General features: G+C 40.5%; 9 protein-coding genes across 9 annotated transcripts; 5 read left to right on the top strand and 4 right to left on the bottom strand. All coding sequences in view use genetic code 12, as the record gives it.

Annotated features, from left to right (window-relative positions):
* Positions 1 to 97: 97 nt before the first annotated feature.
* On the bottom strand, positions 98 to 1,555 carry COQ6 (putative N,N-dimethylaniline monooxygenase; the record flags this gene model as incomplete). Its single annotated transcript, XM_051753210.1, has 1 exon — positions 98 to 1,555. One exon carries the CDS (start codon positions 1,553 to 1,555, stop codon positions 98 to 100), a length of 1,458 nt encoding a protein of 485 aa, XP_051611094.1.
* A 146-nt stretch (positions 1,556 to 1,701) lies between these two features.
* On the bottom strand, positions 1,702 to 2,763 carry SUA71 (transcription factor TFIIB; the record flags this gene model as incomplete). The annotated part of the gene is made up of 1 exon (XM_051753199.1): positions 1,702 to 2,763. The coding sequence occupies one exon, from the start codon at positions 2,761 to 2,763 to the stop codon at positions 1,702 to 1,704; it is 1,062 nt and encodes a 353-aa protein (XP_051611093.1).
* A 578-nt stretch (positions 2,764 to 3,341) lies between these two features.
* KGF57_000374 (uncharacterized protein) lies at positions 3,342 to 5,267 on the bottom strand (the record flags this gene model as incomplete). Its single annotated transcript, XM_051753188.1, has 1 exon — positions 3,342 to 5,267. One exon carries the CDS (start codon positions 5,265 to 5,267, stop codon positions 3,342 to 3,344), a length of 1,926 nt encoding a protein of 641 aa, XP_051611092.1.
* Positions 5,268 to 5,985: 718 nt separating this feature from the next.
* Positions 5,986 to 7,848, bottom strand: RLI1 (Fe-S cluster-binding ribosome biosynthesis protein; the record flags this gene model as incomplete). The annotated part of the gene is made up of 1 exon (XM_051753177.1): positions 5,986 to 7,848. The coding sequence occupies one exon, from the start codon at positions 7,846 to 7,848 to the stop codon at positions 5,986 to 5,988; it is 1,863 nt and encodes a 620-aa protein (XP_051611091.1).
* Positions 7,849 to 9,796: 1,948 nt separating this feature from the next.
* Positions 9,797 to 13,981, top strand: KGF57_000372 (chromatin-remodeling ATPase; the record flags this gene model as incomplete). Its single annotated transcript, XM_051753166.1, has 1 exon — positions 9,797 to 13,981. One exon carries the CDS (start codon positions 9,797 to 9,799, stop codon positions 13,979 to 13,981), a length of 4,185 nt encoding a protein of 1,394 aa, XP_051611090.1.
* Positions 13,982 to 14,601: 620 nt separating this feature from the next.
* KGF57_000371 (polyadenylate-binding protein) lies at positions 14,602 to 16,497 on the top strand (the record flags this gene model as incomplete). Its single annotated transcript, XM_051753155.1, has 1 exon — positions 14,602 to 16,497. One exon carries the CDS (start codon positions 14,602 to 14,604, stop codon positions 16,495 to 16,497), a length of 1,896 nt encoding a protein of 631 aa, XP_051611089.1.
* Positions 16,498 to 17,256: 759 nt separating this feature from the next.
* TPS2 (trehalose-phosphatase) lies at positions 17,257 to 19,902 on the top strand (the record flags this gene model as incomplete). Its single annotated transcript, XM_051753144.1, has 1 exon — positions 17,257 to 19,902. One exon carries the CDS (start codon positions 17,257 to 17,259, stop codon positions 19,900 to 19,902), a length of 2,646 nt encoding a protein of 881 aa, XP_051611088.1.
* A 350-nt stretch (positions 19,903 to 20,252) lies between these two features.
* Positions 20,253 to 21,161, top strand: SEC62 (Sec63 complex subunit; the record flags this gene model as incomplete). The annotated part of the gene is made up of 1 exon (XM_051753132.1): positions 20,253 to 21,161. One exon carries the CDS (start codon positions 20,253 to 20,255, stop codon positions 21,159 to 21,161), a length of 909 nt encoding a protein of 302 aa, XP_051611087.1.
* A 28-nt stretch (positions 21,162 to 21,189) lies between these two features.
* On the top strand, positions 21,190 to 24,987 carry KGF57_000368 (mitochondrial 37S ribosomal mS47 domain-containing protein; the record flags this gene model as incomplete). Its single annotated transcript, XM_051753121.1, has 3 exons — positions 21,190 to 21,229; positions 21,524 to 23,060; positions 23,460 to 24,987. 3 exons carry the CDS (start codon positions 21,190 to 21,192, stop codon positions 24,985 to 24,987), a joined length of 3,105 nt encoding a protein of 1,034 aa, XP_051611086.1.
* Between the last annotated feature and the right edge of the window lie 81 nt (positions 24,988 to 25,068).

The following is a 25,068-nucleotide window of genomic DNA, read 5'->3' as shown; positions in this document are numbered from 1 at the left end:
GAAGGGAAGAAAAGGGGAAAAAATTAAAGTTCTCCTATTTTACGGTTTTTTTTTTTTTTTTTTTTTGATTACAGACTCTTTTAACTACTGAATTCTTTTACCTACCACTCACTAACTTCATCATGATATCCTTAACACTACCAAACATGTTGAAACCCTTCATACCAATACCCCTTGCAAGGACGAGCGGGTAAAAGTCCGTCGAAAAGATTTTGTGTAGCTTGTCACATGCACCCAACATGGCATGGTTCGAGGGCCAAGCATTTGCATTGTACTGTTCCAACACCAACGTAGACCCCAAATCCATGCCCCTGCTGGCTCCCTGCTCCAATGCCTCCACCAAGGCAGCTACATCAGACTGACCCATGTTTAATCCCTGGCCTGCAAGGGGATGAATCGTGTGAGCAGCATCACCGACTAAAGCGACTCTGGGGGCAACATATGTATCGGCATGAGACATTTTCAATGGGAACCTAGCTCTAGTATTGGGAACAAGCTCGAGGACTGGTAAAGGATAATTTTCCTCCAATGTTCTTGAGTCATATTTGGACAACCTCCATTCGATATCCTTCAAGACAGAAAAGTCGTTTGGATCTTCCTCCAATACACTATATATATAGTTCAAATCCACCTCTTCCAATACCATCCCAGCCGTCACCAAATGAGGAAAAATAGCTTCATTCACTTTCAACAATAAACTACTGAGTTCTGGTGTAGATGACCAAACAATCGTGGCATTGTCTTCCGTTAATGGCAAGATTGCCAAAGGACCAGTTGTGAGGAATCGTTGCCATCCAACAGATCTGAAATCTTCGTATTGTAGCTTTATACATGCAACAACTCCAAATCTGTTATACTGCCAACCTCTGGACTCAATATGCGCATACTTGCGAACAGGGGAATTGTAACCATCAGCTCCGATTAATAGCCTTGTTTGAATGGTATCGCCATTGGATAATTTCACAATTGGCCAGTCCAAGTCCTTGTTTCCGATTGCCAAATCTGGCTGATTCAAATCATGGTTGTCCAAATCTTGCGCATTTTCCAACGGGTTAATGATTTCAACAACCTTGGTCGAGTCCAAAATTTCAATCCCGCTTGCTGGCTCTGCAGATAACTCTTCCAACTTCCTCAACAAGGAACTTTGGATGTTGATAACCTCGCACATCGTTGCAAGGGTGTCTCTGCCAATGGATGTAACGTCAAATTCAACTCGTGCCGAGGCGTCTTGTGAGTCGTAGGCGATTATTCCGTCGTAATCTCTTACTCGATCTTGATGAGCATACTCCCAGTTTCCAATTCGGTTTTGCATAAACTCAACAGACTTTGGAGTTAACGAAACAATCTTGTTGGTGTAGTTTTCCGGCGGATTAACTTCAAATTCTCGTACTGGATCTAATGACTGTCCTTCTATCAATGTGCATTGCAAATGCTTTAGTTTCGGCGACGTTTTCAATGCTGACAAAAGAGTAAGTCCTGCAGGTCCACCTCCTATAATCACCACGTCCTGAAACTTTGTTGCCGTTCTAGTGGCTAAAGTTCGAATAAAGTTCATCCTCACAGTGAAAGCCAGAATGAACTAGGGAGAGTGAAAAAAAAAAAGAAAAAAATAAAAAAATAAAAAAAAAAAATTTTAAAGTCTGATGATTTGAACTAAATATAGTGCACACTCTACTTTGAAAACTACACACACATACATTTCTATGCCTTTGGAAAGTTCTCTAAGCTGACCTTTCCGCTCTCAATCCAATAAGGATCCATCAATTTGTCCTTTTCTTCATACAAATACTTGTAAGAAGTTTTGATGGTACCATCACTGACCCCGGTCTTGTCGGATATTCTTGATGGTGGCAACTCGACACCAAACACTATGGATGCCATGTATATAACAGTAGCTGCGATTGTAGTAGGGGATCTACCTGCCAATACACCCACTTCTTTGCTTCTTCTTGCAATATACTCCGCCCCGTTGGTGACTTGAGAGTTCAATCCTAGATGCGAACAGAACCTTCTAATCAAATCTTCAGCTGATGTTTGAGTAGTTTGGATATTGTCTTGGCTGTAGTATGCAGCGGATTGAGGGTTGGCTTCATACTTCTCACGTATAATAGTCTTCATGATGTGAAAGACTTTGCCAATCTCCTTTTTGGGGACATTGGTCAACGCCCAAATCTCTTTGAATGTACGAGCAACTTTGGCTTTACGACAGCCAATAAGTATAGACGCAGCCATGATCGATTCCTGTGATTTTCCCCGTAAACGTTTCTCATCATAAACCATTTTATAAACCTCTTTAGCTGCGTCTTGGACAATCTTGGGCAACTGGTACCCTTCACACATTTGCGAAATCTTGGCATATGCCGCAGCTAGAGCATTGTCCTTTCTGTCAACCAATGACTTAGACTGTGCTCTATTCAATTCTCTACCGGCCTTCGAACTATCAGGAACATACGAGATCATCGTCGACAAATCTTCAGTGTCCAACAACGGATTACCTGCGTCACCTACACGAGATGGATCGTCTCCATTCTGATCATCGTTGCTGAAAGTTCTCCATTCTGATCTAGTGTCAACGACTCTATCGCTCAAAACCAACCCGCAACTACCACACACAATATCCCCTTCACTGAACCGCTCAATCAAGTCCGGGGGAAAGATCTTGCATTCCGGACACGTTAAGGTGACATTCAAGTTAGGTCCAACATACTCTTGGGCATCTTGATTGGTTTTCGAAGTGGTTTGAGCTGTTGCTACTGATGACATGGAATGTGATTAGTATTATCCTACGATTCTTTTTGGTGAAAATTTATTGTGAGCACGAACTAACGGAACAATAAACTTGTATATTGAGAAAAAAAACGGTGAAGATATATTACTGACACACTGCTGCTGAACCGTTCCAATACGATTGATAACGGTGGTGAAAGCAGATGGGGGTAAGATCCAAGGAGGTACGATGTTGTGAGATTAGTAATTCCAAAAATTTTTGTCAGTCGTTGTAAATTTATAATCTTAGAAAAGCAAAGATATGGTCGTGGAAAAATGACAAATTATTTTGGGGTCATGTGTAAGTAACATCTGAGTGATGTAGAACCTTCTTAAGCCAAAGTGATGTCATAGCATTTGTGGAGGACAAAGCGCCGAATGTAGTCCATGCCATTCACAGAGAGACTCGAGCCTGACTCCTTTACTGGGTACAAAGTACAGTTGCATTTGCTTTTATGGATGCAAAATAGTAGAGACAACCTCAAAAATCAAACAATGAACTCTATTAACTATTCTATAATTTGAAAGTGTACAACCACTCATACTTGCTAGACCGCCTCCCCCAACGTCACTGCTCACTTTTCTCTTCTTTTGAACAACTTACTGGTCAATTTAGGTGACCCAAATTCTGACCCCAATTTATCCAATTTTATACCAGAGCTGGATCTTGAGTGCGAAGTTGAGTTGCTGCCCAAAGGAATCTTCAAATGGCCTGTACTCAAGTTATGCCTGTTATTGAACATGACCCGATTAGGCGTCGACGACCCTGATCTTGATCTTGCATCTTCACTTCCACTGCCATCGGAATAGCTTGGTGCGAACCCATCTTGAACATAACTATCATCGTCATCGTCGTCATCCAATGCCTCATAATACGACGGAATGTGAGAAAAATCAACACTTTTGTTCTTTCTTGCCATTTTCTTCTTATTGAGCTCAAAGGCCTTTTGTATTGGCATGTCAAAGTAGGAATCTAGATTTGTAGTCGAGTTATTGGCGGATCCAAGTGGTGTGCCACTTTGTGACCTGAGCTGCTCGAGTGGTGTCTGAGGCAAGTTCATGTCAAACTTCTTATCAAACACGTGCTTTTCGTAAAGTGGAGGTGCACTCTCCTCTCTATCCAAATCTTCATCAGTTTCCTCCTCTGATTCATTTTCAAACTCATCATCAGATACCGCGGGAGTAGCCGGTGCCGAGTCTCTTTTGTGAAACAACACGTCCTCCTTTTTGTAGTCCAAGACAAACGTTCCATGATGGTTGTCTATATCATAATGTCTCCCAACAACGTGTCCAATGTTTGCACTCAAGTACACACAAACTGGCAAGTTTGCTCTCAACTCACTGGTATGGCCTGCCATATTTTTCAACTGGATTGCCACTCTCAATCTATGTTTGACAACAATCATACTATTTTTAACGTCACAGGTTTGACAGATTTGTCTTAAATGATCGGGGACTTTGTAATGCGTCTTTATTACCCATCTGTCATATTCCAAGTCTGCATTATTGGGTATCGGGAGCTCTTGCTTTCCACACAACCTTTCGTATTCAGGTGACCTTTGCTCACCAATTTGAATGTGGTAATGTTCAACGATGCATGCATTCATGGCCTTCAAGCTCAAACCTTTGGCTATTGGAATTATTGTGATGTGTATTGGCACAGTAGATCCTATTGCCACAGCCTTCTTTGGCATGCTGACAAGGTATTGGAGTTTGCCAACCCAGGTGTTGTCCACATCAATCGAGTCGAGCAAGTTCATGTTACGTGGATGCAACGTGCGCACTATTCTGATGTGCTTGCTTGTTTGATGTGACTTTTCAAACCTTCCTCTTTCAATGGAGCATTGCATTTTGTACAATAAAGTTCCAATCGGTAACCCTTCGACGGTCTCGCCAATGTTGGAAGGTAGATATACCTTGAATGGTAAGCTATAGTTTCCCTTGGGTAATAGGAATGAATGACCAGGAACATTCTTGAGCTCCTTAAAGGGGGTTCCGTCGATACCAGATTTAGGAATTTGAATAATCTTGGAAGGATCCTTGCTCCCGACAGAATTCAACATTGGCGATGACTTGGTTCTTCCATATTGTGGTCTGGGAGTAGATGTCCCAGAATTACTTCCAGATCCAGGAACTGAACTCTTATCGCTAGTGCTTCCCTTCTTCATCTTGTACATAGGTATTGTGCCATCACCATAATTTCCAAATCTAATCTTCCCTTCATCATCAGTGAGTAGGTTGTCCCAATCAACTTTCAACACACACAAACGGTCCAAATACTGATCATGTGTTTCCTTCAGTGAGTATTCATAGTAGAACTCTCCAACTAGACCCAACTTAATCTTCTTGATATGAATGTCTTCTTTCAACGACAACTTAACACTACCTTCAAATAACAAATTTTCAACATCGTACTCACTTCCTTTGATTAAATACAAGTTCTTATTATGCGATTTGATTTTAATGTCGAATAATGCAAGATGCAAATGTTGAGTGAACATGCTTTTTTCCTAGATTTCGTAGATATTATTTCATCGATTTGTATAACGTGAAAGCTTTTGACCGTGTTAGTGAGCTAAGAAAACTTCTGCTGTAGCTGGTGAATGCACTGGTTTCGAAGTTACAGCGTTGGACTAAAAAAAAAATGTATTCTTTGAGCAGAAGGGCTGTAGTCCAAGAATTTTTCCGAGTTCTTCCCGTGTTTGACAGGATCTCTAAAAAAAAAAAGAAAGATCTTTTACACAAAGCTGAGCTACAATTGCTGTACTGCATAAAAGCCACTTTGTACCATCGACAATCATCTCGTCAAGCCTCACCCTTCAAAACAATGCCGCATCCACTGCTTCAATCTAGAGTAAGCGTAGCTTACGTTCGTTCATACCGTATCCTGTAGGATCAGTTGACACTCGCTAGGGTTCGACTATTCTACATTGAATTTTTCAAGGGATTCTATAAAACGTGATATTAAAAGAGTTATTAAATCATGACACTGCGGAAGGGGGCGGGAGTGATAGTCTGTGCGCAATGTGCCTACGTGGTACCAACAAGCCGCAGATGAAGTCACATTGCAAAGAATGATTGACTTTTCAGATTGACTTTCCATCTTGACACTGTAACGGCTAACTTATTTTTAGACGTTTACAACAGTGCCTGGTTCATTTAACTTGCCTCGGTTCACTCCACTCCCGCATCTCCGCTTCTTCAAGCCTCGCAAACTGCTTACAACTCAGTATTCTCCAAAAAGAAGTAATTGCCCGATTGTTTCTGTTCCTTATCCATTTGTGAATCCAACTTGTTGATTCTTGGCCTGTACGAGTTTGGATCTCTTCTAAATGTGACATTCAAATTCTTCAAAAACCTATTACAACCAGTCAACAACGATTCTGGAGCTCTTGCAAACGCGTGCCTGGATGGCTGACCTTCGAAAACAATAACTCTATCAGCCAAGTATGTGGCCATGATGAAATCGTGCTCAACGATGAAAGCAGTCTTTTTAGCATGCAAAATAAATCTTCTAATGACTTTGGAGCAAATAATACGCTGCTCGGAATCCAAATAAGCAGATGGCTCATCGATCAAATAAAGGTCTGCGGGTATACCTAATGCCAAAACTATAGCAACTCTTTGCAACTCACCACCTGACAAAGTTTGCACTTCTTGGTCAATGATATCCTCAATCTTCAATGGTTTTACAACATCAGTTTGGAATTGGGGATGCAAAAAGGACGCCCTTATCTTTTTAAAGAACAACTGTCTCACAGTTCCTGTGAATTTTGGTGCAATCTTTTGTGGTTTCATTGAAACGTTTAATTTAGGAATCTCTTTTCCTCCATCTGGAGCTATAGCACCTGCCAACAATTTACAGAACGTGGTCTTACCTGTACCGTTTTCTCCCATCATGACCAAAATTTCAGAATTTGTAAAATCACCCGCCTCCACTTCCAATTTGAAGTCACCCTGGGTCTTGCTCATAGATGGGTATTCCAATGAGTTGGATTTGTCCAAGATTAAGTCGTCAGCAGCATCAGCCAATCTGAATTGTAATGACTCAGTCCTGAATCTCATGTTTTCAGTAGGTATATGACCGTCCAAGAAAATATTAATACCTTCTCTTACAGATGACGGCAAGGTCACAACACCATAAACAGATGGGGCTCCGTAAAGAATACAAATGAAATCTGACAAGTAATCCAACACTGACAAATCGTGCTCCACACAGATGATGTAAGTTGTGGCACTTAAAAGTGATCTGATAATTTCGGCAGCTCTCAATCTTTGTTTGACATCCAAATAGGAGGATGGCTCATCAAACATATAGACATTGGCATCTTGAACACAAGTGATACCTAGAGCGAATCTTTGTAGCTCACCACCAGACAAATTCTCAACATCTCTTTCCAAGACATGCTTCAACTCCAATACTTTCAATACATAGTCAAAGTCGGCAGGTCTCTCATTCTTTGATTCCAAAATAGCACCCACCGATTTCACTTTCGATTTGGCCAACGCACGAGGAATGTTGTCAACATACTGTGGCTTGATAATGGCCTTGATATCATCTTCCAATATTTTCGTGAAGTAGTTTTGCAACTCGGAACCTCTAAAGTTTCTCAAAATCTCTTCCCAATCAGGTGGGTCATCGTACCTACCCAAGTTAGGCTTTTGTTTACCAGCCAAAATCTTCAATGCAGTAGATTTACCAATACCGTTAGTACCAACCAATCCCAAAACCTGACCGGGTCTTGGTGTAGGTAACCTATGCAACTTGAAAGAATTTGCTGAGTATCTGTGGGTTGTTTCAGCATCCAAGTTGGTTGGCAAGTTGATAATGGTGATTGCGTCAAAAGGACATTTCTTTACACAGATACCACAACCAATACACAAAGTCTCTGATATGAATGCAATTTTGGAAGCAGGGGTAACTTCAATACACAACTTCCCTGTCTTAACAACGGGACAACTCTTTCTGCACTCCTGTTTACACTTTTTTGGCTTACACCTGTCGGTTGAGATAATGGCAATTCTCTCATTCTTGGAACTGGTTTCCCCCTTGCTGTTCTTTCCTTTACCCTTGGAACTCATGCTGTTTAAGATGGTGATGGTGTTGTATGGACTAAGAAGCGTCTCAAGAACTTTTCAGAGCAGCCAAAAAAAAAAAAATAAAAAAAAAATTTTCTATTTTTTTTAATTCTGTTTATCTCGCTACCACTTCTACAATTATGCATGATTGTCGTGCCTACAAACCTGAAGCGAAGACAGTTTTGGGTGCGGCGTGGGAAAAATTGAAACAGCGCGTGATTAGTAAATACACAACCCTCATTGGTCTTTTTGATTTGTCTACTTTGGAGAGTCTATCTACACCTACAATGAATGGCTTAGACCAATACTGGCTTTTGAATCTACCGAGATACTGAAATCCTTGCATTTTGGTTAGTTGTATAACTCTTTGCGATGGATCGATTGAAAAAAGGTACTGCAATCGTGACCAAAAACAACAAACCAGTCAACCTATACACCCATTTATGTCGTGGCATATTCACTCGAGGTGGTCACATTATGCTATCAATGGTGCTCAAGTTAGGGTGCTCATATTGGATTTTTGATAAGTCCATCATTTTCAATAAAGAAGACCTCATATACATACACAGAGATTTGTTATGTGCTCTTCTTCAGGTCGTGCACAATTGCAAACTTATCGTTTAAAAAAAAAAATTCAGTGACTGATTTCTGTGTTTTTCTACACCACAAATTTTTTGTCGACAAAAAGAAAAAAAGAAAAAAAAAATTTTCTGTTCCCCATGCATGTGTTCTATTTCCTTCAGCAACACATGCTGCAAGTTTATCAAAGTACATCTGAATATGTTGTCCAGGTAAATTGAAACCAAAGGGAAGTCAGAGGCCACACTGTCTAGAATAACAACGCTGTCTTTGCACATTGCTGGCTTGTTGCTGTTTCGGTATGGTTGTCAAATACACTTGTCTAAATTCAAAGGTTGTCTAAATGTGCTTATCACTGTGACTGTTTTTCGATTAATTTGGAGTCGTTTTGGATGAAAGACCAATAGAGTCTAACTTTCATCATCAATTTTACTTCCGCTGTGCATCAAGCTGTATTTATTGGAGCAAACAGTTGTTATCTCCATCGTTGCTGGATCGTGACTGCCTAAAATGCTGTCCGCAGTGACCGCAAACCATGATATTGCCGAATTTGCTCATTCGCTACTGCGTTTATTACCAAATTGAGCCTGATGATCAAGAGCAAAATGTTCCGCCACTTATTGATTAACCGTTTCATCCTTGTTTTCCCATAATGATAAACTGTTGTAATGGCTGCAAAATTTGGTTTTGCTGGACTGCAATGATCAGAGTAGTAAAATACTCAACATTAAGGTACAACTTGATACAGCCAACACTAAACTAGTGCTTATATTGTCATATTAATCAAATTGAATGATTTTAATGTCGAGGCAACAATTTCTTAAAGTACTCATAATCTCGATTATGTCAAACTTATCGTAGATTGCTCTATCACGCAACTGAGTAAGTTGGAAGTCGTCTCAAATCTCTACCCCCCTGTTCCCCTTCTAAAGTACGTTTTTTTTTCTCCTTCAAAATGCTGAAAGTTTTTTTGTTGTCGTTGGATAAATTTTTCCCATTTTCAGTTTCTAACTAAAAACATCTGACCTTACAACACGATCCCCATTCAGTAGCCCAACTGTTTTTTTTTTAACACTGAAATACTCGATCCAACAGGTCATACTTTAACCGATTTCCTAATCTTTCAAGACGCTTTGTCCTGAGTTTTTGGTTGTGTTGTTGAAACTTGACTTACTGATATATCACTTTCATCAGATTTTGGATATCCACAGTCCATCTCGGTTGCAAATTCAAGTGACGCTTATAGTAATTAATAAGCTGTGGGAGAAGGAGTGTTAGCCACTTATTGGAAAGTTATAACCCCAGCAAGCACCACTTTGTCCCCTTCTTTTCTAATTTTGAATCTACTGTTCCACTACCGGACAAAATTGCAATGGTGAAATTGTTGGTGCCGGAGGAAGCTTCTCAAAACCCGGAACTCTACGGTTTGAGAAGATCTCATCGAGAAAGGAAAGGTCCATCCATCATAGAGTCTGACTCGGACTCTGATGAAAGTCCAACGACGAGGAAACGCAAGAAGGTGGTGGACGATTACGATGATGACTTGATTGGCGATGACGATGACGACGAAGTTGATGAGGGTGACGATTTTGAGGATGATGATTTTGTAGTGGAGAAAAAGCAAAAGAAGAAAAGAGCACCTGGCTCGAGGAGAAAGTCTAAGAAGCAGAAAGCTACGTCCCAGGATGAGTCCTATAGTCCACAGGAATTAAGGTTTTCCACGAGAAATAATAAACAAGTTAATTACGCCATTGACGAGGATGACGATGCTGATTTGATTGAGAGCGATTTCGACGATGCCGATGAGGAAAACGACTACTATTATTACCAACAAGCTATCGCTCCTGAAAATGAACGCGGAATTGACCTTGTTTTGGATCACAAACCCAACCCTGACAATTTAGAAGTGACAAGTGAACCAAAATTAGACTACTTGTTCAAAATCAAATGGACTGATGCATCACATTTACACAACACTTGGGAGACTTTTAACAACTTGAAAGACTTTAAAGGGTTCAGGAAAGTTGACAACTACATCAAGCAATTCATAATATACGACAATGAAGTCAGAAATGATCCATTAACTACAAAAGAGGACATAGAAGCAATGGACATTGAGAGAGAACGAAGAAGAGACGAACAAGACGAATACGTGCATGTTGAGAGAATTGTTGATAGTCAGAGAATCGAAAAGGATGGAGAGAGTAGGCTTGAATACTTTGTGAAATGGAGAAGATTGTATTATGACGAGTGTTCGTGGGAAGATGCAGAAGAGATTGCGCAAATTGCTCCTGAGCAAGTTGGCAAATATCAGCAACGGTTAAACTCCAAAATTCTCCCCAATTTCTCGGCAAATTATCCATTGTCACAAAGGCCAAGATTCGAAAAGTTGGTGAAGCAACCGGTTTTCATCAAGAATGGTGAACTTCGTGATTTCCAACTAACAGGTCTCAATTGGATGGCGTTCCTATGGTCAAGAAATGAGAATGGTATATTAGCAGACGAGATGGGGTTGGGAAAAACCGTTCAAACCGTTGCTTTTCTATCATGGTTGATCTACGCAAGGCGGCAAAATGGACCTCATTTGGTCGTGGTCCCATTGTCAACCATACCTGCTTGGCAAGAGACGTTTGAAAAGTGGTCACCTGATATCAATTGTATTTATTACTTGGGTAATGGTGAAGCTAGAAGAACTATTAGAGATTATGAATGGTACACACCCAATGGCAAGCCAAAATTCAATGTTTTGTTGACGACTTATGAGTATATCTTGAAGGATAGAAATGAGTTGGGTTCTCTCAAGTGGCAGTTTTTGGCTGTGGATGAGGCACACCGTTTAAAAAATGCTGATTCGTCCTTGTATGAATCATTGAAAAGTTTCCGTTGTGCCAATAGACTTTTGATTACAGGAACCCCACTCCAAAACAATTTGAAAGAATTGGCCGCATTATGCAATTTCTTGATGCCGGGCAAGTTTGATATTGAGCAAGAGATTGACTTTGAGACCCCTGACGAGGAGCAAGAGCTGTACATCAAGGACTTACAGAAAAAAATCAGCCCATACATTTTGAGACGACTCAAAAAAGATGTTGAAACATCGTTGCCTTCAAAGACAGAGAGAATACTACGTGTCGAACTTTCAGATATTCAAACAGAATATTACAAAAACATCATCACCAAGAATTATGCAGCCTTAAATGCTGGTAATAGTGGGTCCCAAATCTCCTTGTTGAACGTAATGAGTGAATTGAAAAAGGCGTCAAACCATCCTTACTTATTTGATGGTGCAGAGGATCGTGTACTTGCTCGCGCAGGATCCGATACCAGAGAAAACATCTTGAAGGGTATGATCATGTCCTCAGGAAAAATGGTTTTGCTTGAGCAGTTGTTGTCAAGATTGAAAAAAGAAGGTCACAGAGTTCTTATTTTCTCGCAAATGGTGAGGATGTTGGATATTCTTGGTGATTACATGGCCATCAAAGGTTATCAATTCCAACGATTGGATGGAGGTATTCCATCAGCGCAAAGAAGAATCTCAATTGATCATTTCAACGCCCCCGACTCGAAAGATTTTGCATTCTTGTTGTCAACTAGAGCCGGAGGACTAGGTATTAACTTGATGACTGCGGACACTGTGATTATATTTGACTCAGATTGGAACCCTCAAGCTGATCTACAAGCCATGGCAAGAGCTCACAGAATTGGTCAAAAGAACCATGTTCTGGTTTATCGATTTGTTAGTAAAGATACAGTTGAAGAACAGATTTTGGAAAGAGCTAGGAAGAAAATGATTTTGGAGTATGCTATTATTTCTTTGGGTATTACTGATCCAAATGCAAAGAAGGGTAACAAAACGGACCCTTCCACAAGTGAACTATCTCAGATTTTGAAGTTTGGTGCAAGTACCATGTTCAAGGACAATGACAACCAGCAAAAATTGGAAAACTTGAACTTGGACGATGTTTTGAACCATGCTGAGGATCATGTCACGACACCCGATTTGGGTGAATCAAACTTGGGTTCGGAGGAGTTTTTGAAACAGTTTGAAGTTACTGATTACAAAGCCGATATCGAATGGGATGACATCATACCTCAAGATGAGTTGAGCAAGTTGAAGGACGAGGAGAAGAAAAGGGCTGATGAGGAGTACTTGCAACAACAAATTGCCTTGTATTCCAAGCGGAAGGCTGCTGTACGGAAGTTTGAAAATGGATCGGTGGTGCCTAGTGACGTTGAGGATAGTGCAGATGATCTGAAGTCTTCTGGGAGAAGGAGGGCTACTGACAATCAACTTTCAGAGAAGGAGATTCGGGGCATCTATCGATCGATATTGAAATGGGGAGACCTTACTGGCAAATGGGACCAATTGGTTGAAGAGGGGAGCATCAGTAACAAGAACCCAGTTTACATTAAGCATGCTTACAACGAGATAGTCAACACCGCAAAGACTTTAGTCAAGGAAGAGGAAGCGAGGAGATCCCAAGCACTTGCCGAATTGGAGAGAAGGGCCAAGGAGCAGAAAGAGGACCCCAACAATACTGACCAAAATCAAACAGCTTTGTGGGTGGCAAAGAAGAAAGAAAAGAAGGCAGTTCTTTTCGAGTATCAGGGTGTTAAAAATATCAATGCTGAGCTTGTCTTGAATAGACCGGTGGATATGAGAGCACTTGCGAAAATCATACCCGGTGACAATCCATTGGATCTTCAATTACCGAGACACCCAAAGGCCGTGCAGTCCTGGTCTTGCGAGTGGACGGCAAATGATGATGCTATGTTGCTAGCAGGTGTGCACAAGTTTGGGTATGGATCATGGGTTCAAATTAGAGACGATCCTTTGCTAGGGTTACAAAACAAATTGTATTTGGATTCTGCACCTGTTTCAAAGAATGGTGAAGCCAAAGATGTTTCGAAAAAAGTTCCCGGCGCAGTTCATCTAGGTAGACGAGTGGATTATCTTTTCACTCTTTTGCATGATGATAATGAATCTGAACCTGCTTCTACAGAACCCAAACGCAAGGTGAAGAGAGCTGACAACTCATCTGTCGCCAAATCCAGAAAAGGCGTCAAATCCGAGACTCCAGACACAAGCCGCCCTGCCAAGGTCAAGAGACCCAGCTCTCAACACCTGCATAATGGCACACATGCGGCAACTAGAAAGCCATCCAGTCATTCAAATCTCAAGCATGAAAGAGACTCGGGTGGTGCTAGGCAACTACCAGGCTTGCATCACAAACAGGAGTCACAATATGAACCCATGGATGAAGCAACGCAAAAAGTGTGCAAAGCCGCATTACAGCCTGTCTTTGGATCGCTTCAAAAATTGCAAAGGGGTAATTCGGGATTGGAGAAGCACGAATGGGCGAAAGTATTAAAAGACGAGCTAACGAATGTTGGTGATCACATTGAATCTGAGGCAAAGAGTTCCAAGACCAGTGAAGATCCAAATCAATTGAGAATGCGTCTCTGGTCCTTTGCGGGAAGATATTGGCCTAGCAAAGTGCCCAGTAGTAAAATCAGTGAAATGTACAAAAGGCTAAAATCAAAGGCCAAGGAGTGATTAATAGTTCGTGTTTGACATGTTTAGATTAATAAAAGATTTCATATATATAATCTGTTCCTGTGGTATTTGTGCTTTTGAGGCAAATAGATTGTAGCTTAGATTGCGGACGTCTATTTTTGCAACTGTAAGATACTGGTAGTGTACGATAGTCCAATAACGTAGAAGACGAAGTAGAAGAAGAAAAAATTTTTTTTTTTGTTTCGTCTTCTCTTCTATGCACGTGAGCAGTAGAATGACACTAATTACATAAGTGAGAGAGAGAGAGACACACACTCACACACACACCATCGCGTATCAAAAAGAACAGATCTACTAACTTAAGCTCCGTACTCTGATACTATAACACTGGCTACCAGCTCTCATATTCCATACATTTATCCAGAAGTGCATACTCACGTAATAAGCTCAAAAGAGAAAAGTGAGATTGTGACAAACTGCAAAATCGCCTTCCCTTGTCTCCTTAAAAAATAAATATTGATCGCAGACGAAGTGCCATAGCGAAGAAGAAGAAGAAGAGGAAAAAAAAAAAAAAAAAATTTGTGAAAAATTTATTCCTAGACATTTCACAATTCTTAATCTATTTCAGTTCATCTTAACCGTATCTACACACATCAATAATGTCAGCTGCTGAGACTAACCAACTTCAAGAGTCCTTGGAGAAATTGAACATCGACTCTTCATCTTCAAAACCAGGTGTCGAATCTGAGGGTGTTTCTGTTGAACCTTCTTCTGAAGAACAAGGTGAATTGGGTAATGTTGCTGAAAACTCAGCTTCATTATACGTTGGAGAGTTGAACCCATCAGTCAATGAGGCAACACTTTTCGAACTTTTTTCACCTATTGGTCAAGTTTCTTCTATTAGAGTTTGTCGTGATGCTGTTTCTAAGAAATCTTTGGGTTATGCTTATGTCAACTACCACAAATTCGAAGATGGTGAGAAGGCTATTGATGAATTGAACTACAGTCTTATTGAGGGCAGACCATGTCGTATCATGTGGTCCCAAAGAGACCCATCAGCAAGAAGGTCTGGAGATGGAAACATTTTCATCAAGAACTTGCACCCAGCTATCGATAACAAGGCCTTGCACGATACTTTCTCAGCCTTTGGTAGAATCTTGTCATGTAAAGTTGCCACTGATGATTTGGGACAATCCAAGTGTTTTGGTTTCGTTCATTACGAAACTGCCGAGGCCGCTGAAGCTGCCATCGAAAATGTCAATGGTATGTTGTTGAATGACCGTGAAGTTTACGTTGGTAAGCACGTCTCAAAGAAGGACCGTGAATCCAAGTTTGAAGAGATGAAAGCTAATTATACAAACATTTACGTCAAGAACATTGATTTGGGCTTTTCTGAAAAAGAATTTGAAGACTTGTTTGCTCCATTTGGAAAGATTACTTCCATTTACTTGGAAAAGGATCAAGATGGAAAATCGAAAGGCTTTGGTTTTGTCAACTACGAAGACCACAAATCCGCTGTTGAAGCTGTTGAAGCTTTGAACGATAAGGAGATCAATGGCCAAAAAATCTATGTTGGAAGAGCTCAAAAGAAGAGGGAAAGAACTGAAGAATTGAAGAAGCAATACGAAGCTATTAGATTGGAAAAATTGTCTAAATACCAAGGAGTCAACTTGTTCATCAAGAACTTGGATGATCAAATTGATTCAGAACAATTGGAGGAAGAATTTAAACCATTCGGAACCATCACTTCAGCCAAGGTTATGGTTGACGATGCAGGTAAGTCCAAAGGTTTTGGTTTTGTTTGCTTTAGCACTCCAGAAGAAGCTACAAAGGCAATCACCGAGATGAACCAAAGAATGGTTAATGGTAAGCCATTGTACGTTGCTTTGGCTCAACGTAAGGATGTTAGACGTTCTCAATTGGAACAGCAAATCCAAGCAAGAAACCAAATGAGAATGCAAAACGCTGCCGCTGCTGGTGGATTCCCAGGCCAATTTATGCCACCAATGTACTACGGACAACAAGGATTCTTCCCACCAGGTGGCAGAGGTAATGCTCCATTCCCAGGACCAAACCCTCAAATGATGATGAGAAGAGGTCAACCAGGCCAACCATTCCCTGAGCAATGGCCAAGACCCGGACCAAATGGGCAACCAGTCCCAGTTTACGGACTTCCACCTCAATTCCAAAACCAAGGAGCTCAACAGCAACAGCAACAACAACAACAACAACAACAGCCACAACCCTTCCCAGGGCAAGCTGGTGTTAAAGTTCCAGCTAAGGATTTAGCTGCCATCATCTCCAGTGTTCCACCAGAGCAACAAAAGAGAATCTTGGGAGAAGAATTGTACCCAAGAATTGTTGCTACTGGAAAGGCACAAGAGCCTGAAGCTGCAGGAAAGATTACTGGTATGATGTTGGGTTTGGAGAACCAAGAAATCTTGGACTTGTTGGACGATGACGAGTTGTTCAACAACCACTTTGAAGACGCTTTGACTGCTTACGAAGAGTACAAGAAGTCAGAGGCTGGTGCCGGTGGTAATGAAGAAGCTTAATTGCGAAGAAAGGAGTTCCTGTGTTGTTGATGTTTAATGTGGAAAGATGAACGTTTGTTGGACCTATTTGATGGATATTAGACCGTTTTCTTACTACATGTCCGTTGTGTTACGTGTATACATTTGTTTACCTTTTTGTTGTGATAATTTTTTGTGAAATGGAAAAAAAATTGGAAACTTTTGCTATAAAACATATTTTGGTGGAGAAGATGTTCCATCACGATGTAGTTCTTTGCGTAGTGCTTGACTTGTTCTTACTATGCCTCTTGTTCTAATGGTGTGTTTACTTTTGCTTGTGTAGGCGAAATCGTGATATCCATTTTAAAGTCATAACATGTCAGTCTCCTTTGAGCGAGGGGACAGGCACCGCCCTATTTCGACATGTGCTGCTTCACTACAACAAAGTAAATAAGTTCAATTCTCCTCTTGGAAGAGTTACCTGACAATGAAACTATACATTCGAATAGTATGGAAAAGATAGAAGATGTATTGCCTGCGTGAACTAATCTTAATTCAATTCTGTGCAACGTTTTTTTGTTTTTTTTTTTCTCAACAACCGCAATCTAACAAAGAATCTGGTGTAAACGTTGCTAAGAAAACACTTGCGACATTCTTGTTTTCAACACCTCCACCAACCGGCTCCCTTTCTTCCGCTAAAAACTATAAGGAACCAGAAATTTGTCAAAGGTCCGTCACTACTGCTGCATTCACCACAAGAACTAACTCACACCATCAATTTATTTTATTTCTTTTACGGAAATGCCTGAATTGAGCCAATTGAAGGTATCTCCGGCAAACTCCCATGCGGTATCTCCGAAAGATTTTGCCAACAACGACAAGGTTAAGTTATCTGGTCGTATTTTGAATGTGCTGACGACATTGCCAACTCAGATTGTGAGTAACTACGACCCCGAAACCAATCGCTACTACTGGGATGTGGACATTGTGCATGGAAGCCTGGCGTTGTTTTCCTCGCAGAGCTTTTTACAACAGCATACTGATTGGGAAACACATGTTATTGCTTGGACCGGTGAGTTGAAGAACAAGGTCAAGAACACTGTGAATGTTACCGCTGAAAATTTGGAGGATGATCCGTTATACCTTGATGATGAGGATAAGGAAGAAATCGAGAAGAAGCTTCAAACGGCGATAGGGTCAAAGAATATCCATCCCATCTGGTTATTGAGACGTGATCAAGAGAGATGGAGAAAATATGCCGAGAGTGTAATTTGGCCCGTTTTTCATTACTTCCTGGGAACCCCTTCCGATGGGAAGAATGAAATTCAAGCATGGCACGATTATGTGAAATTTAATGAAGCTTATGCCAACAAGATTAAACAGATTTATAAACCGGGTGATGTCATTTGGATTCATGATTATTACTTGTTGTTGTTGCCTCAATTACTACGCATGGAATTCCCTGATGCTTATATCGGACATTTCTTACATACTCCCTTCCCATCGTCTGAGTATTTTAGATGTCTTTCCAAGAGAAGTCAGTTGTTGGATGGTTTACTTGGTGCTGACAAAATTGGTTTCCAATCAGAATCATTCCAAAGACATTTTGTCTCTTGTTGCGCTAGACTCTTGGGGTGTGAAGTTACCAAGAATCAAATTTTTGCGTATGGAACTACAATTTCTGTCGAGACTTTACCCATTGGTATCGATACCTTGAAGATCGAACAGGACGCCTTTTCCAAATCAAGTGGTATTGATGAAAAAGTTGCAACTCTCCGCAATTTGTACAAGGGGAAGAAGATCATTGTTGGAAGAGATCGTTTGGATAGGGTGAGAGGTGTGGTGCAAAAACTCGAAGCGTTCCTGATGTTTTTGGAAATGTATCCCGAATGGAGAGAAAAAGTGGTTTTGATCCAAGTGTCAACCCCTGGATATAGCCATTCTGCAAATGTGGAACAAAAGGCAACCGAATTGATAAATCAAATCAATTCCAGATACGGCACTTTGAATCATACACCGGTGTTGCATTACCAAATGAGGGTTCCAAAAGAGGAGTATTTGGCATTGTTAAGAGTAGCAGATTTATGTTTGATTACTTCGGTGAGAGATGGAATGAACACCACGGCTTTTGAATTTGTGATTTGTCAAAAGAGCAATAACTCGCCATTGATTTTGTCTGAATTTACGGGGACTGCGTCTGTTTTGAACTCGGCAATTTTGGTCAATCCTTGGGACTCTGTGGGTGTATCAAGAACAATCAATAATGCATTGTCTTTTACCAATGAGGAGAAGGGGGTGTTGGAGAGTAACTTGTACAAGAAGGTTGTATCGAACACAGTTCAAAACTGGACGTCAACTTTCATTCGTGATATAATCAATCATTCGGTGGTGACTCATTCAAGTCATTACACTCCGGCTTTGAATCGTCCACTTTTGTTGAGAAATTACACTCATTCAAGTCGAAGATTGTTTTTGTTTGACTACGATGGCACCTTGACTCCAATTGTGAAAGATCCCGCAGCGGCTATCCCTTCAGACAAGTTGAATCGTATATTGGACATTTTAGCATCAGATCCAAAGAATCAAATCTGGATCATATCAGGAAGAGACCAAGCATTTTTGGAGAAATGGATGGGCAAAAAGCATGTCGGATTGTCTGCTGAGCATGGTTGTTTCATCAAAGACTTGGGAGCCAAGGAGTGGGTCAACTTGGCTGAAGCATATGATATGTCATGGCAGTCAAAAGTTGAGGATGTGTTTAAAGAATATACAAAGCAAACACCAGGGTCCAACATTGAGATAAAAAAGGTTGCACTTACATGGCACTATAGGGGAGCCGACCCAGAATTGGGTGCATACCAAGCGCAAAAATGTCTCGATGAGCTTAATGAGACAATTGCCACTGAATACGACGTGGAAGTAATGTCTGGTAAGGCGAATATCGAAGTGAGACCTAAATTCTTGAACAAGGGTGAGATTGTTAGAAGACTTGTTACCCACCCGCACGGAACAAAGCAATCACTTGAAGAAGAGTCAAAAGATGAAGTGTGTCATGAAAAATTGCCAGACTTTGTATTATGTTTAGGTGATGACTTGACTGATGAGGATATGTTCAAATCGTTGCACAAGATTGAGAATCAATGGAAATTGAACAATGCACCAACAAATGAGTTTGGTACTTATGGCGTGTTCCCAGTTGCTGTGGGGCCCGCGTCCAAGAAGACTGTCGCCACGGCTCATTTGACTGAACCTGCACAGGTTCTTGAAACATTAGGTTTGCTTGCAGGAACCGTGTCGTTGTTTGAAAGTGCCGGATCCGTGGATTTGGATGATAGAGGGCATGTTGCTAATAGTGTCAGCTCCGTAAAGTCAAAGGATGCTATACATCAAGCGTCTTTGAGGAAGAAGAGAAGTATTGAACTTAATGGTGGAGCTGCAGCTAATTAAGCAGCAGTATTTGATTACAATCTATAGCTTTTTTACAATTTATAAAGGACAATTGAGTTAGTTGTTGTTGGCGTAGTCTTACTCTCATCTGGTCACATTTGTTTCAAAGCTGTTTCCAAAGTGAGCTTGTCAAATTTGACAAAACTAATAAACGTAAAAAATTCCGAAAAAAACGTAAAAAAAAAAAAAAAAAAAAAAAAAAAAAAAAAAAATAAAAAATAGCCTNAAAAAAAAAAAAAAAAAAAAAAAAAAAAAAAAAAAAAAAAAAAAAAAAAAAAAGATTTACAATTGCCTGTTGTACACGTAGCAAAACACCATCCACTGTCAAATTATATTCAGGCTTCTAGCTCATGTCTAGTCCAACACCTTCTACAGGGCAAGTCCAGATTCAGACCTCTGCTCAGAAATCACCTGCTGCTATCAATGTGGCAAACTACTTGTTCCAAAATCCAATTTTGAAACAGAGAGTGGGATTATTGGACAACCAAAATGATCTTGAGTTTTTTAGATATAAACGGTTTGAGAGGGCGCTCTTGAGCGACGACTACAATTCCAAGCAGCAGAATCCCCGAAACGGACTCCCACCAATCTCATCAGTGGAGGACGTGCAAAAGATTTTTGTCTTGTTGATTCAAAATCAAATGATAATACCCGTCAAGAAGTTGCATTATGCTGAGGTGAAGGCTGTGAAAGGATGGAAACCCAAGCGCGAGAAACCAACATTGAGAAGATCAGAGAAGGCTGTGGTTGATCCTAATTTCTATTACGGGTGGACATACACTAAACCTAATCCATACATCTTGTTGTACAGTCTATTAGCGGTGGCTGGTATCTTTGCCGTTATTTTGTTCCCATTATGGCCCAACTTTATGAGAAGAGGTGTGTGGTACTTGTCCATGGCTGCATTGGGCTTGATTGGATTACTTTTCGCCACTGCAATTGTGAGGTTCATCATATACGTTATTTCGTTGGTGGCGTTGCCCAAACCATTTTGGTTGTTTCCCAACTTGTTTGAAGATTGCGGATTCTTTGAAAGTTTTGTGCCACTATATGGATGGGAAGAACCAAAGAAGAAAAAGTCCAAAAAGTCAAAGAAGTCCAAGATGGCAGCAAAGGGAGGTGATGATGATAATAATGTGGAACCGATTTTGACTAGTGCTGAGAAAACTGCAACTGGTGCTGAGGCACATGAAAATGGATCGAGTGGTGCTAGCACGAGCAAGAGAAAAGTCTTGTTGGAGGAGGTTGCTGACGAGTAGAGAAGGAAAAAGTGTTCCATTTGAATAGATGTTGAGGAATGAAGAAAAGTATGCATCGGATATGTGGAGTGTATAGCCCTTGAGAAGAGATATAGTTGTATCCTTGGTGATTAAGCTCATATGTTTAGAAGTACACACATAGGCTACTATCAAGTTTGTCTTCGACCGCTGTAGAGGATTCTTTGATGGAAACTCCGCATCTTGAGAAAAGAAGAACGCGCGTGAAAACCAACTTCATAAAATTCCCATATTATATCCTCCGTTTTAATCCCCTTTTGAGTGTGGTAAAACGATCTCCAAACTTGCCATGTCTCGTATCAATGACATTTCCTTCAACCCTGATTTTTCTTTAGTCTCTATAGCGACTAACCATGGCAACAAGATATTCAACTGTGAACCTTTTGGACAATTATATTCCTCCTCAGAGACTCAACTTCGAAAAACATTGTCAAATTCAATAAACAATGTGGAGCAAAATCAACCCCCAGATCCTTCCAAGAGCGAAAGATATCCCACAAAGTTGTTGAAGATGCTATTCTCGACTAGTTTGACAATCATTGTTCCTGAATTTGATGATTGCCGGGTTTTGAAAGTATTTAATCTCAAACAAGGTCTCAAAATTGTTGATTTGGAGTTTGGGTCAAGTATAGTTGACGTAAAGTTGAATAGAAAGAGGTTGGTAGTTGTGTTGCTGAATGGGGAGCTTCATATATACGACTTGAGCTGTATCAAATTACTCACGGTGTTGAAGTTAAGTCCAAATAATAATGATGACACTTTTGTTGGAGATTTGAGTATTGATGACAAATCTTGGTTATGCATACCTGTAAGTGCAATCCAAGATGATGGCATCTTTAGCAAACAGAGAAGGGATAGTATTGCATCTGCCCACTCGGCTGGGAAAAATGCAGACGTGGCTCCTCAGCAAACGTGCCTTGACGATTATATCGAATTGACGCCAAAAGTCAAACAAAGTGAAAACGTGCTTGCAGGCCCAAACATAACACTCAAAGATATCCAAAATGACAGTGAAGGCTGGCTAATGGTGTATGATGCCCTCAACTTGACTCCCGTAACAATATTTAAAGCTCACGATTCTGCAGTCAACAAGATTTCAATATCTCAGAAAGGTGGCAAAATTGCCAGTGCTTCGGTCAAGGGGACTATAGTACGTGTTTTTGACCTTTCCACAGCAGAGGATGGCAAAGTGGCATTAAGTCTGGTTAAGAATTTACGCCGAGGTCATAATATTGCCAAGATAAATTCACTCTGTTTTAATCACAATGAGACTCTTTTGGGCTGCGGGTCGGAATCCCATACTATACATTTTTTCAACTTGATTAAACAAGGGATCGTCAACGAGGGTTCGAATGGCGATTATGGACACGAATCTGATAATCCAAACAGTTTTAGTGACTATGATGACCAAAGTGATACCGAGAACCATCGTTCCTCATCGGAGGAGCTTAATGAAAGTCTTGCAAACTTGTTAGTCTCAAAGTCGCTAAACACACCATCCCAAGACCAAGAAGAGGCTAAAACCAAGCGCAAAAAGTCATGGTTTAGCAAAACCAAGAGCAAATTCATGCACAGCCCATACACAACTTCATTTTTGAACAAGATACCGTATCGTGACTATCTAGACAATCTTATTTGGGAGCCACCAAGACGGTCCTTTGCGTATATAAGACTCCCAGAACATACTCGGATGGCTGCTGGTATAGACAAGCATAACAAGGTGGCAATTGGGTTCAATGGACCCCTCATTTTCATAGCATCCTACCAGTCCGGGAAGCTTTACCACTATCAGATACCAAAACACGGTACGGGTGCTCGTTCTATGATTAAGGACAATGGAGAGGAAAAGGACAAAAGAGAGGAATGCTTGCTTTTGGCTCAGTATGATATGCTACAGCCTGACGATATCTAGGTTATAGTGTGCCCTTTGTGGGGGAAAAAAGTCCATAGTGTTGTAGTGATAGTAGTTACAGATACATTCATGATGCAGCTTCTTTCGAAGTTGAAACACACCTTTTAAAACCATGTGGTGATGTCCTTTATGACATTGCCACCCTGTATCGAACTTCCTTTGAGCGCTTTCGGTTAACCGCGGATTAATTCATTCTCGCGCCCCCTTCTCTCCACACTTTTTGTTGAGCGCGAGATTTTTGTTCCTTCTCTCCAGGATTTTTGCATTTCCGCTATAAAAATTATATCCTTTTCCACAATAAAAAAAATAAAATAAAATAAAAAAGAAAGAACAAACAATTACTGAGTCCATTGGTGTTTTATGAGTAGAGTTCCACAATTACTCAGACTTTCCAAATTACATATAGCAACCACTTCAATCAAGTTTCCATTTTTTAATCAAATCAGAATGTCTCAATTATCCACCAACTCGACATCAGGCTCGTCAGGAGCAGACGATGCTGTAGTCTTGCATTCCACCAAGAATCATGCCAGAATCATAACTTTGAACAGGGTCAAGAAATTGAACTCGTTAAACACTGAAATGGTCAACTTGATTACTCCAGACTTGTTGAAATACGCAAAAGAACCACAAAACAATGTCATCATATTAACCTCAAACTCCCCTAAAGCCTTGTGTGCGGGTGGTGATGTTGCTGAATGTGCCAATCAAATTGTCAAGGGCAATCCCGGGTACGGGGCTGATTTCTTTGACAAGGAATACAACCTCGATTACTTGATTTCCACTTTGCCCAAACCATACATTTCCTTGATGGATGGAATTACGTTTGGGGGTGGTGTTGGGTTATCAGTGCACGCTCCCTTCCGTGTGGCCACGGAAAAGACCAGATTGGCCATGCCGGAGATGGACATTGGTTTTTTTCCTGATGTGGGAACGACATTCTTTTTGCCAAGATTGGATGACAAAATTGGCTACTACACGGCCTTGACTGGTTCGATTTTGTCTGGGTTGGATGCATACTTTTCTGGCTTTGCCACTCATTATATCAAGTCTGAAAAGATTCCTCAATTGATTACTAGATTGGCCAATTTGCAACCTCCGGAAATCGATGATGTTTCCAAGATTTCGTTAGTTTCGGGAAACACTCAATATTTCCAACAAGTTAATGATATTTTGAATGAGTTTAGCGAAAAGAAGTTGCCCGCCGACTACAAATTCTTTTTGACTGAAGATGAATTGGAATTGAACAATAAAGCGTTTTCGCAGGAAAACATCAATGATGTCTTAAAATTCTTTAAAGAACATAGCGACTCGTCACCATTTGCTAAAAAGACTTTAGAAAAGTTGTTACAAAAGCCAAGAACTTCATTAGCTATTGGGTTCGAATTGATGAACCGTGGTTTACAAAACACCATCAAGGAGCAATTCACATTGGAAATGGTTTCAGCCACAAACATTCAAAGGTTGCCACCAAAGGAGAATGACTTTGCTAAGGGGGTCATTCACAAATTGGTCGATAAGATTAAAGATCCTTTCTTCCCTAAATGGAATGACCCTAGTATTGTTACTCCAAAATACGTTTCCGATATTCTTACTGAAACCAGAGACACATTGAAGTTGTTGCCTTCTCCACCATTGATCAAAGAGGGATTTGGCTTGGATTACAAAGACTACCCATTGAACTTTGGCTTACCTAGAAATAAGGAAGTTGCTGCATACATCGCCGGTACAGATGGCTCAAACAGAACCTATTTACCTACTCCTGCCGAAGTGTTCAAGCACTTCAAATCCGCAACAAGTGACAAGTTGGGTGTTGAGTTGAAGATCAAACAAATCTTGGATTTGCATGGAGAAACTGCCAAATATGACAACAAGTATATATCTTGGAGAAACTAAAAAAAAAAAAAAAAAAAAAAAAAAAAAACATCTTTAAACGTTTGAAGTTATTAATAAAAAAAAATTAAAGTAGTTTTTTTT

This window comes from Candida theae (genome assembly GCF_024610275.1).
Source record: "Candida theae strain CBS 12239 chromosome Unknown scaffold50, whole genome shotgun sequence".
Taxonomy (NCBI): domain Eukaryota; kingdom Fungi; phylum Ascomycota; class Pichiomycetes; order Serinales; family Debaryomycetaceae; genus Lodderomyces; species Lodderomyces theae.
The sequence above is the reverse complement of the archived record's forward strand: the minus strand, read 5'-3'. Positions and strand labels throughout refer to the sequence as shown.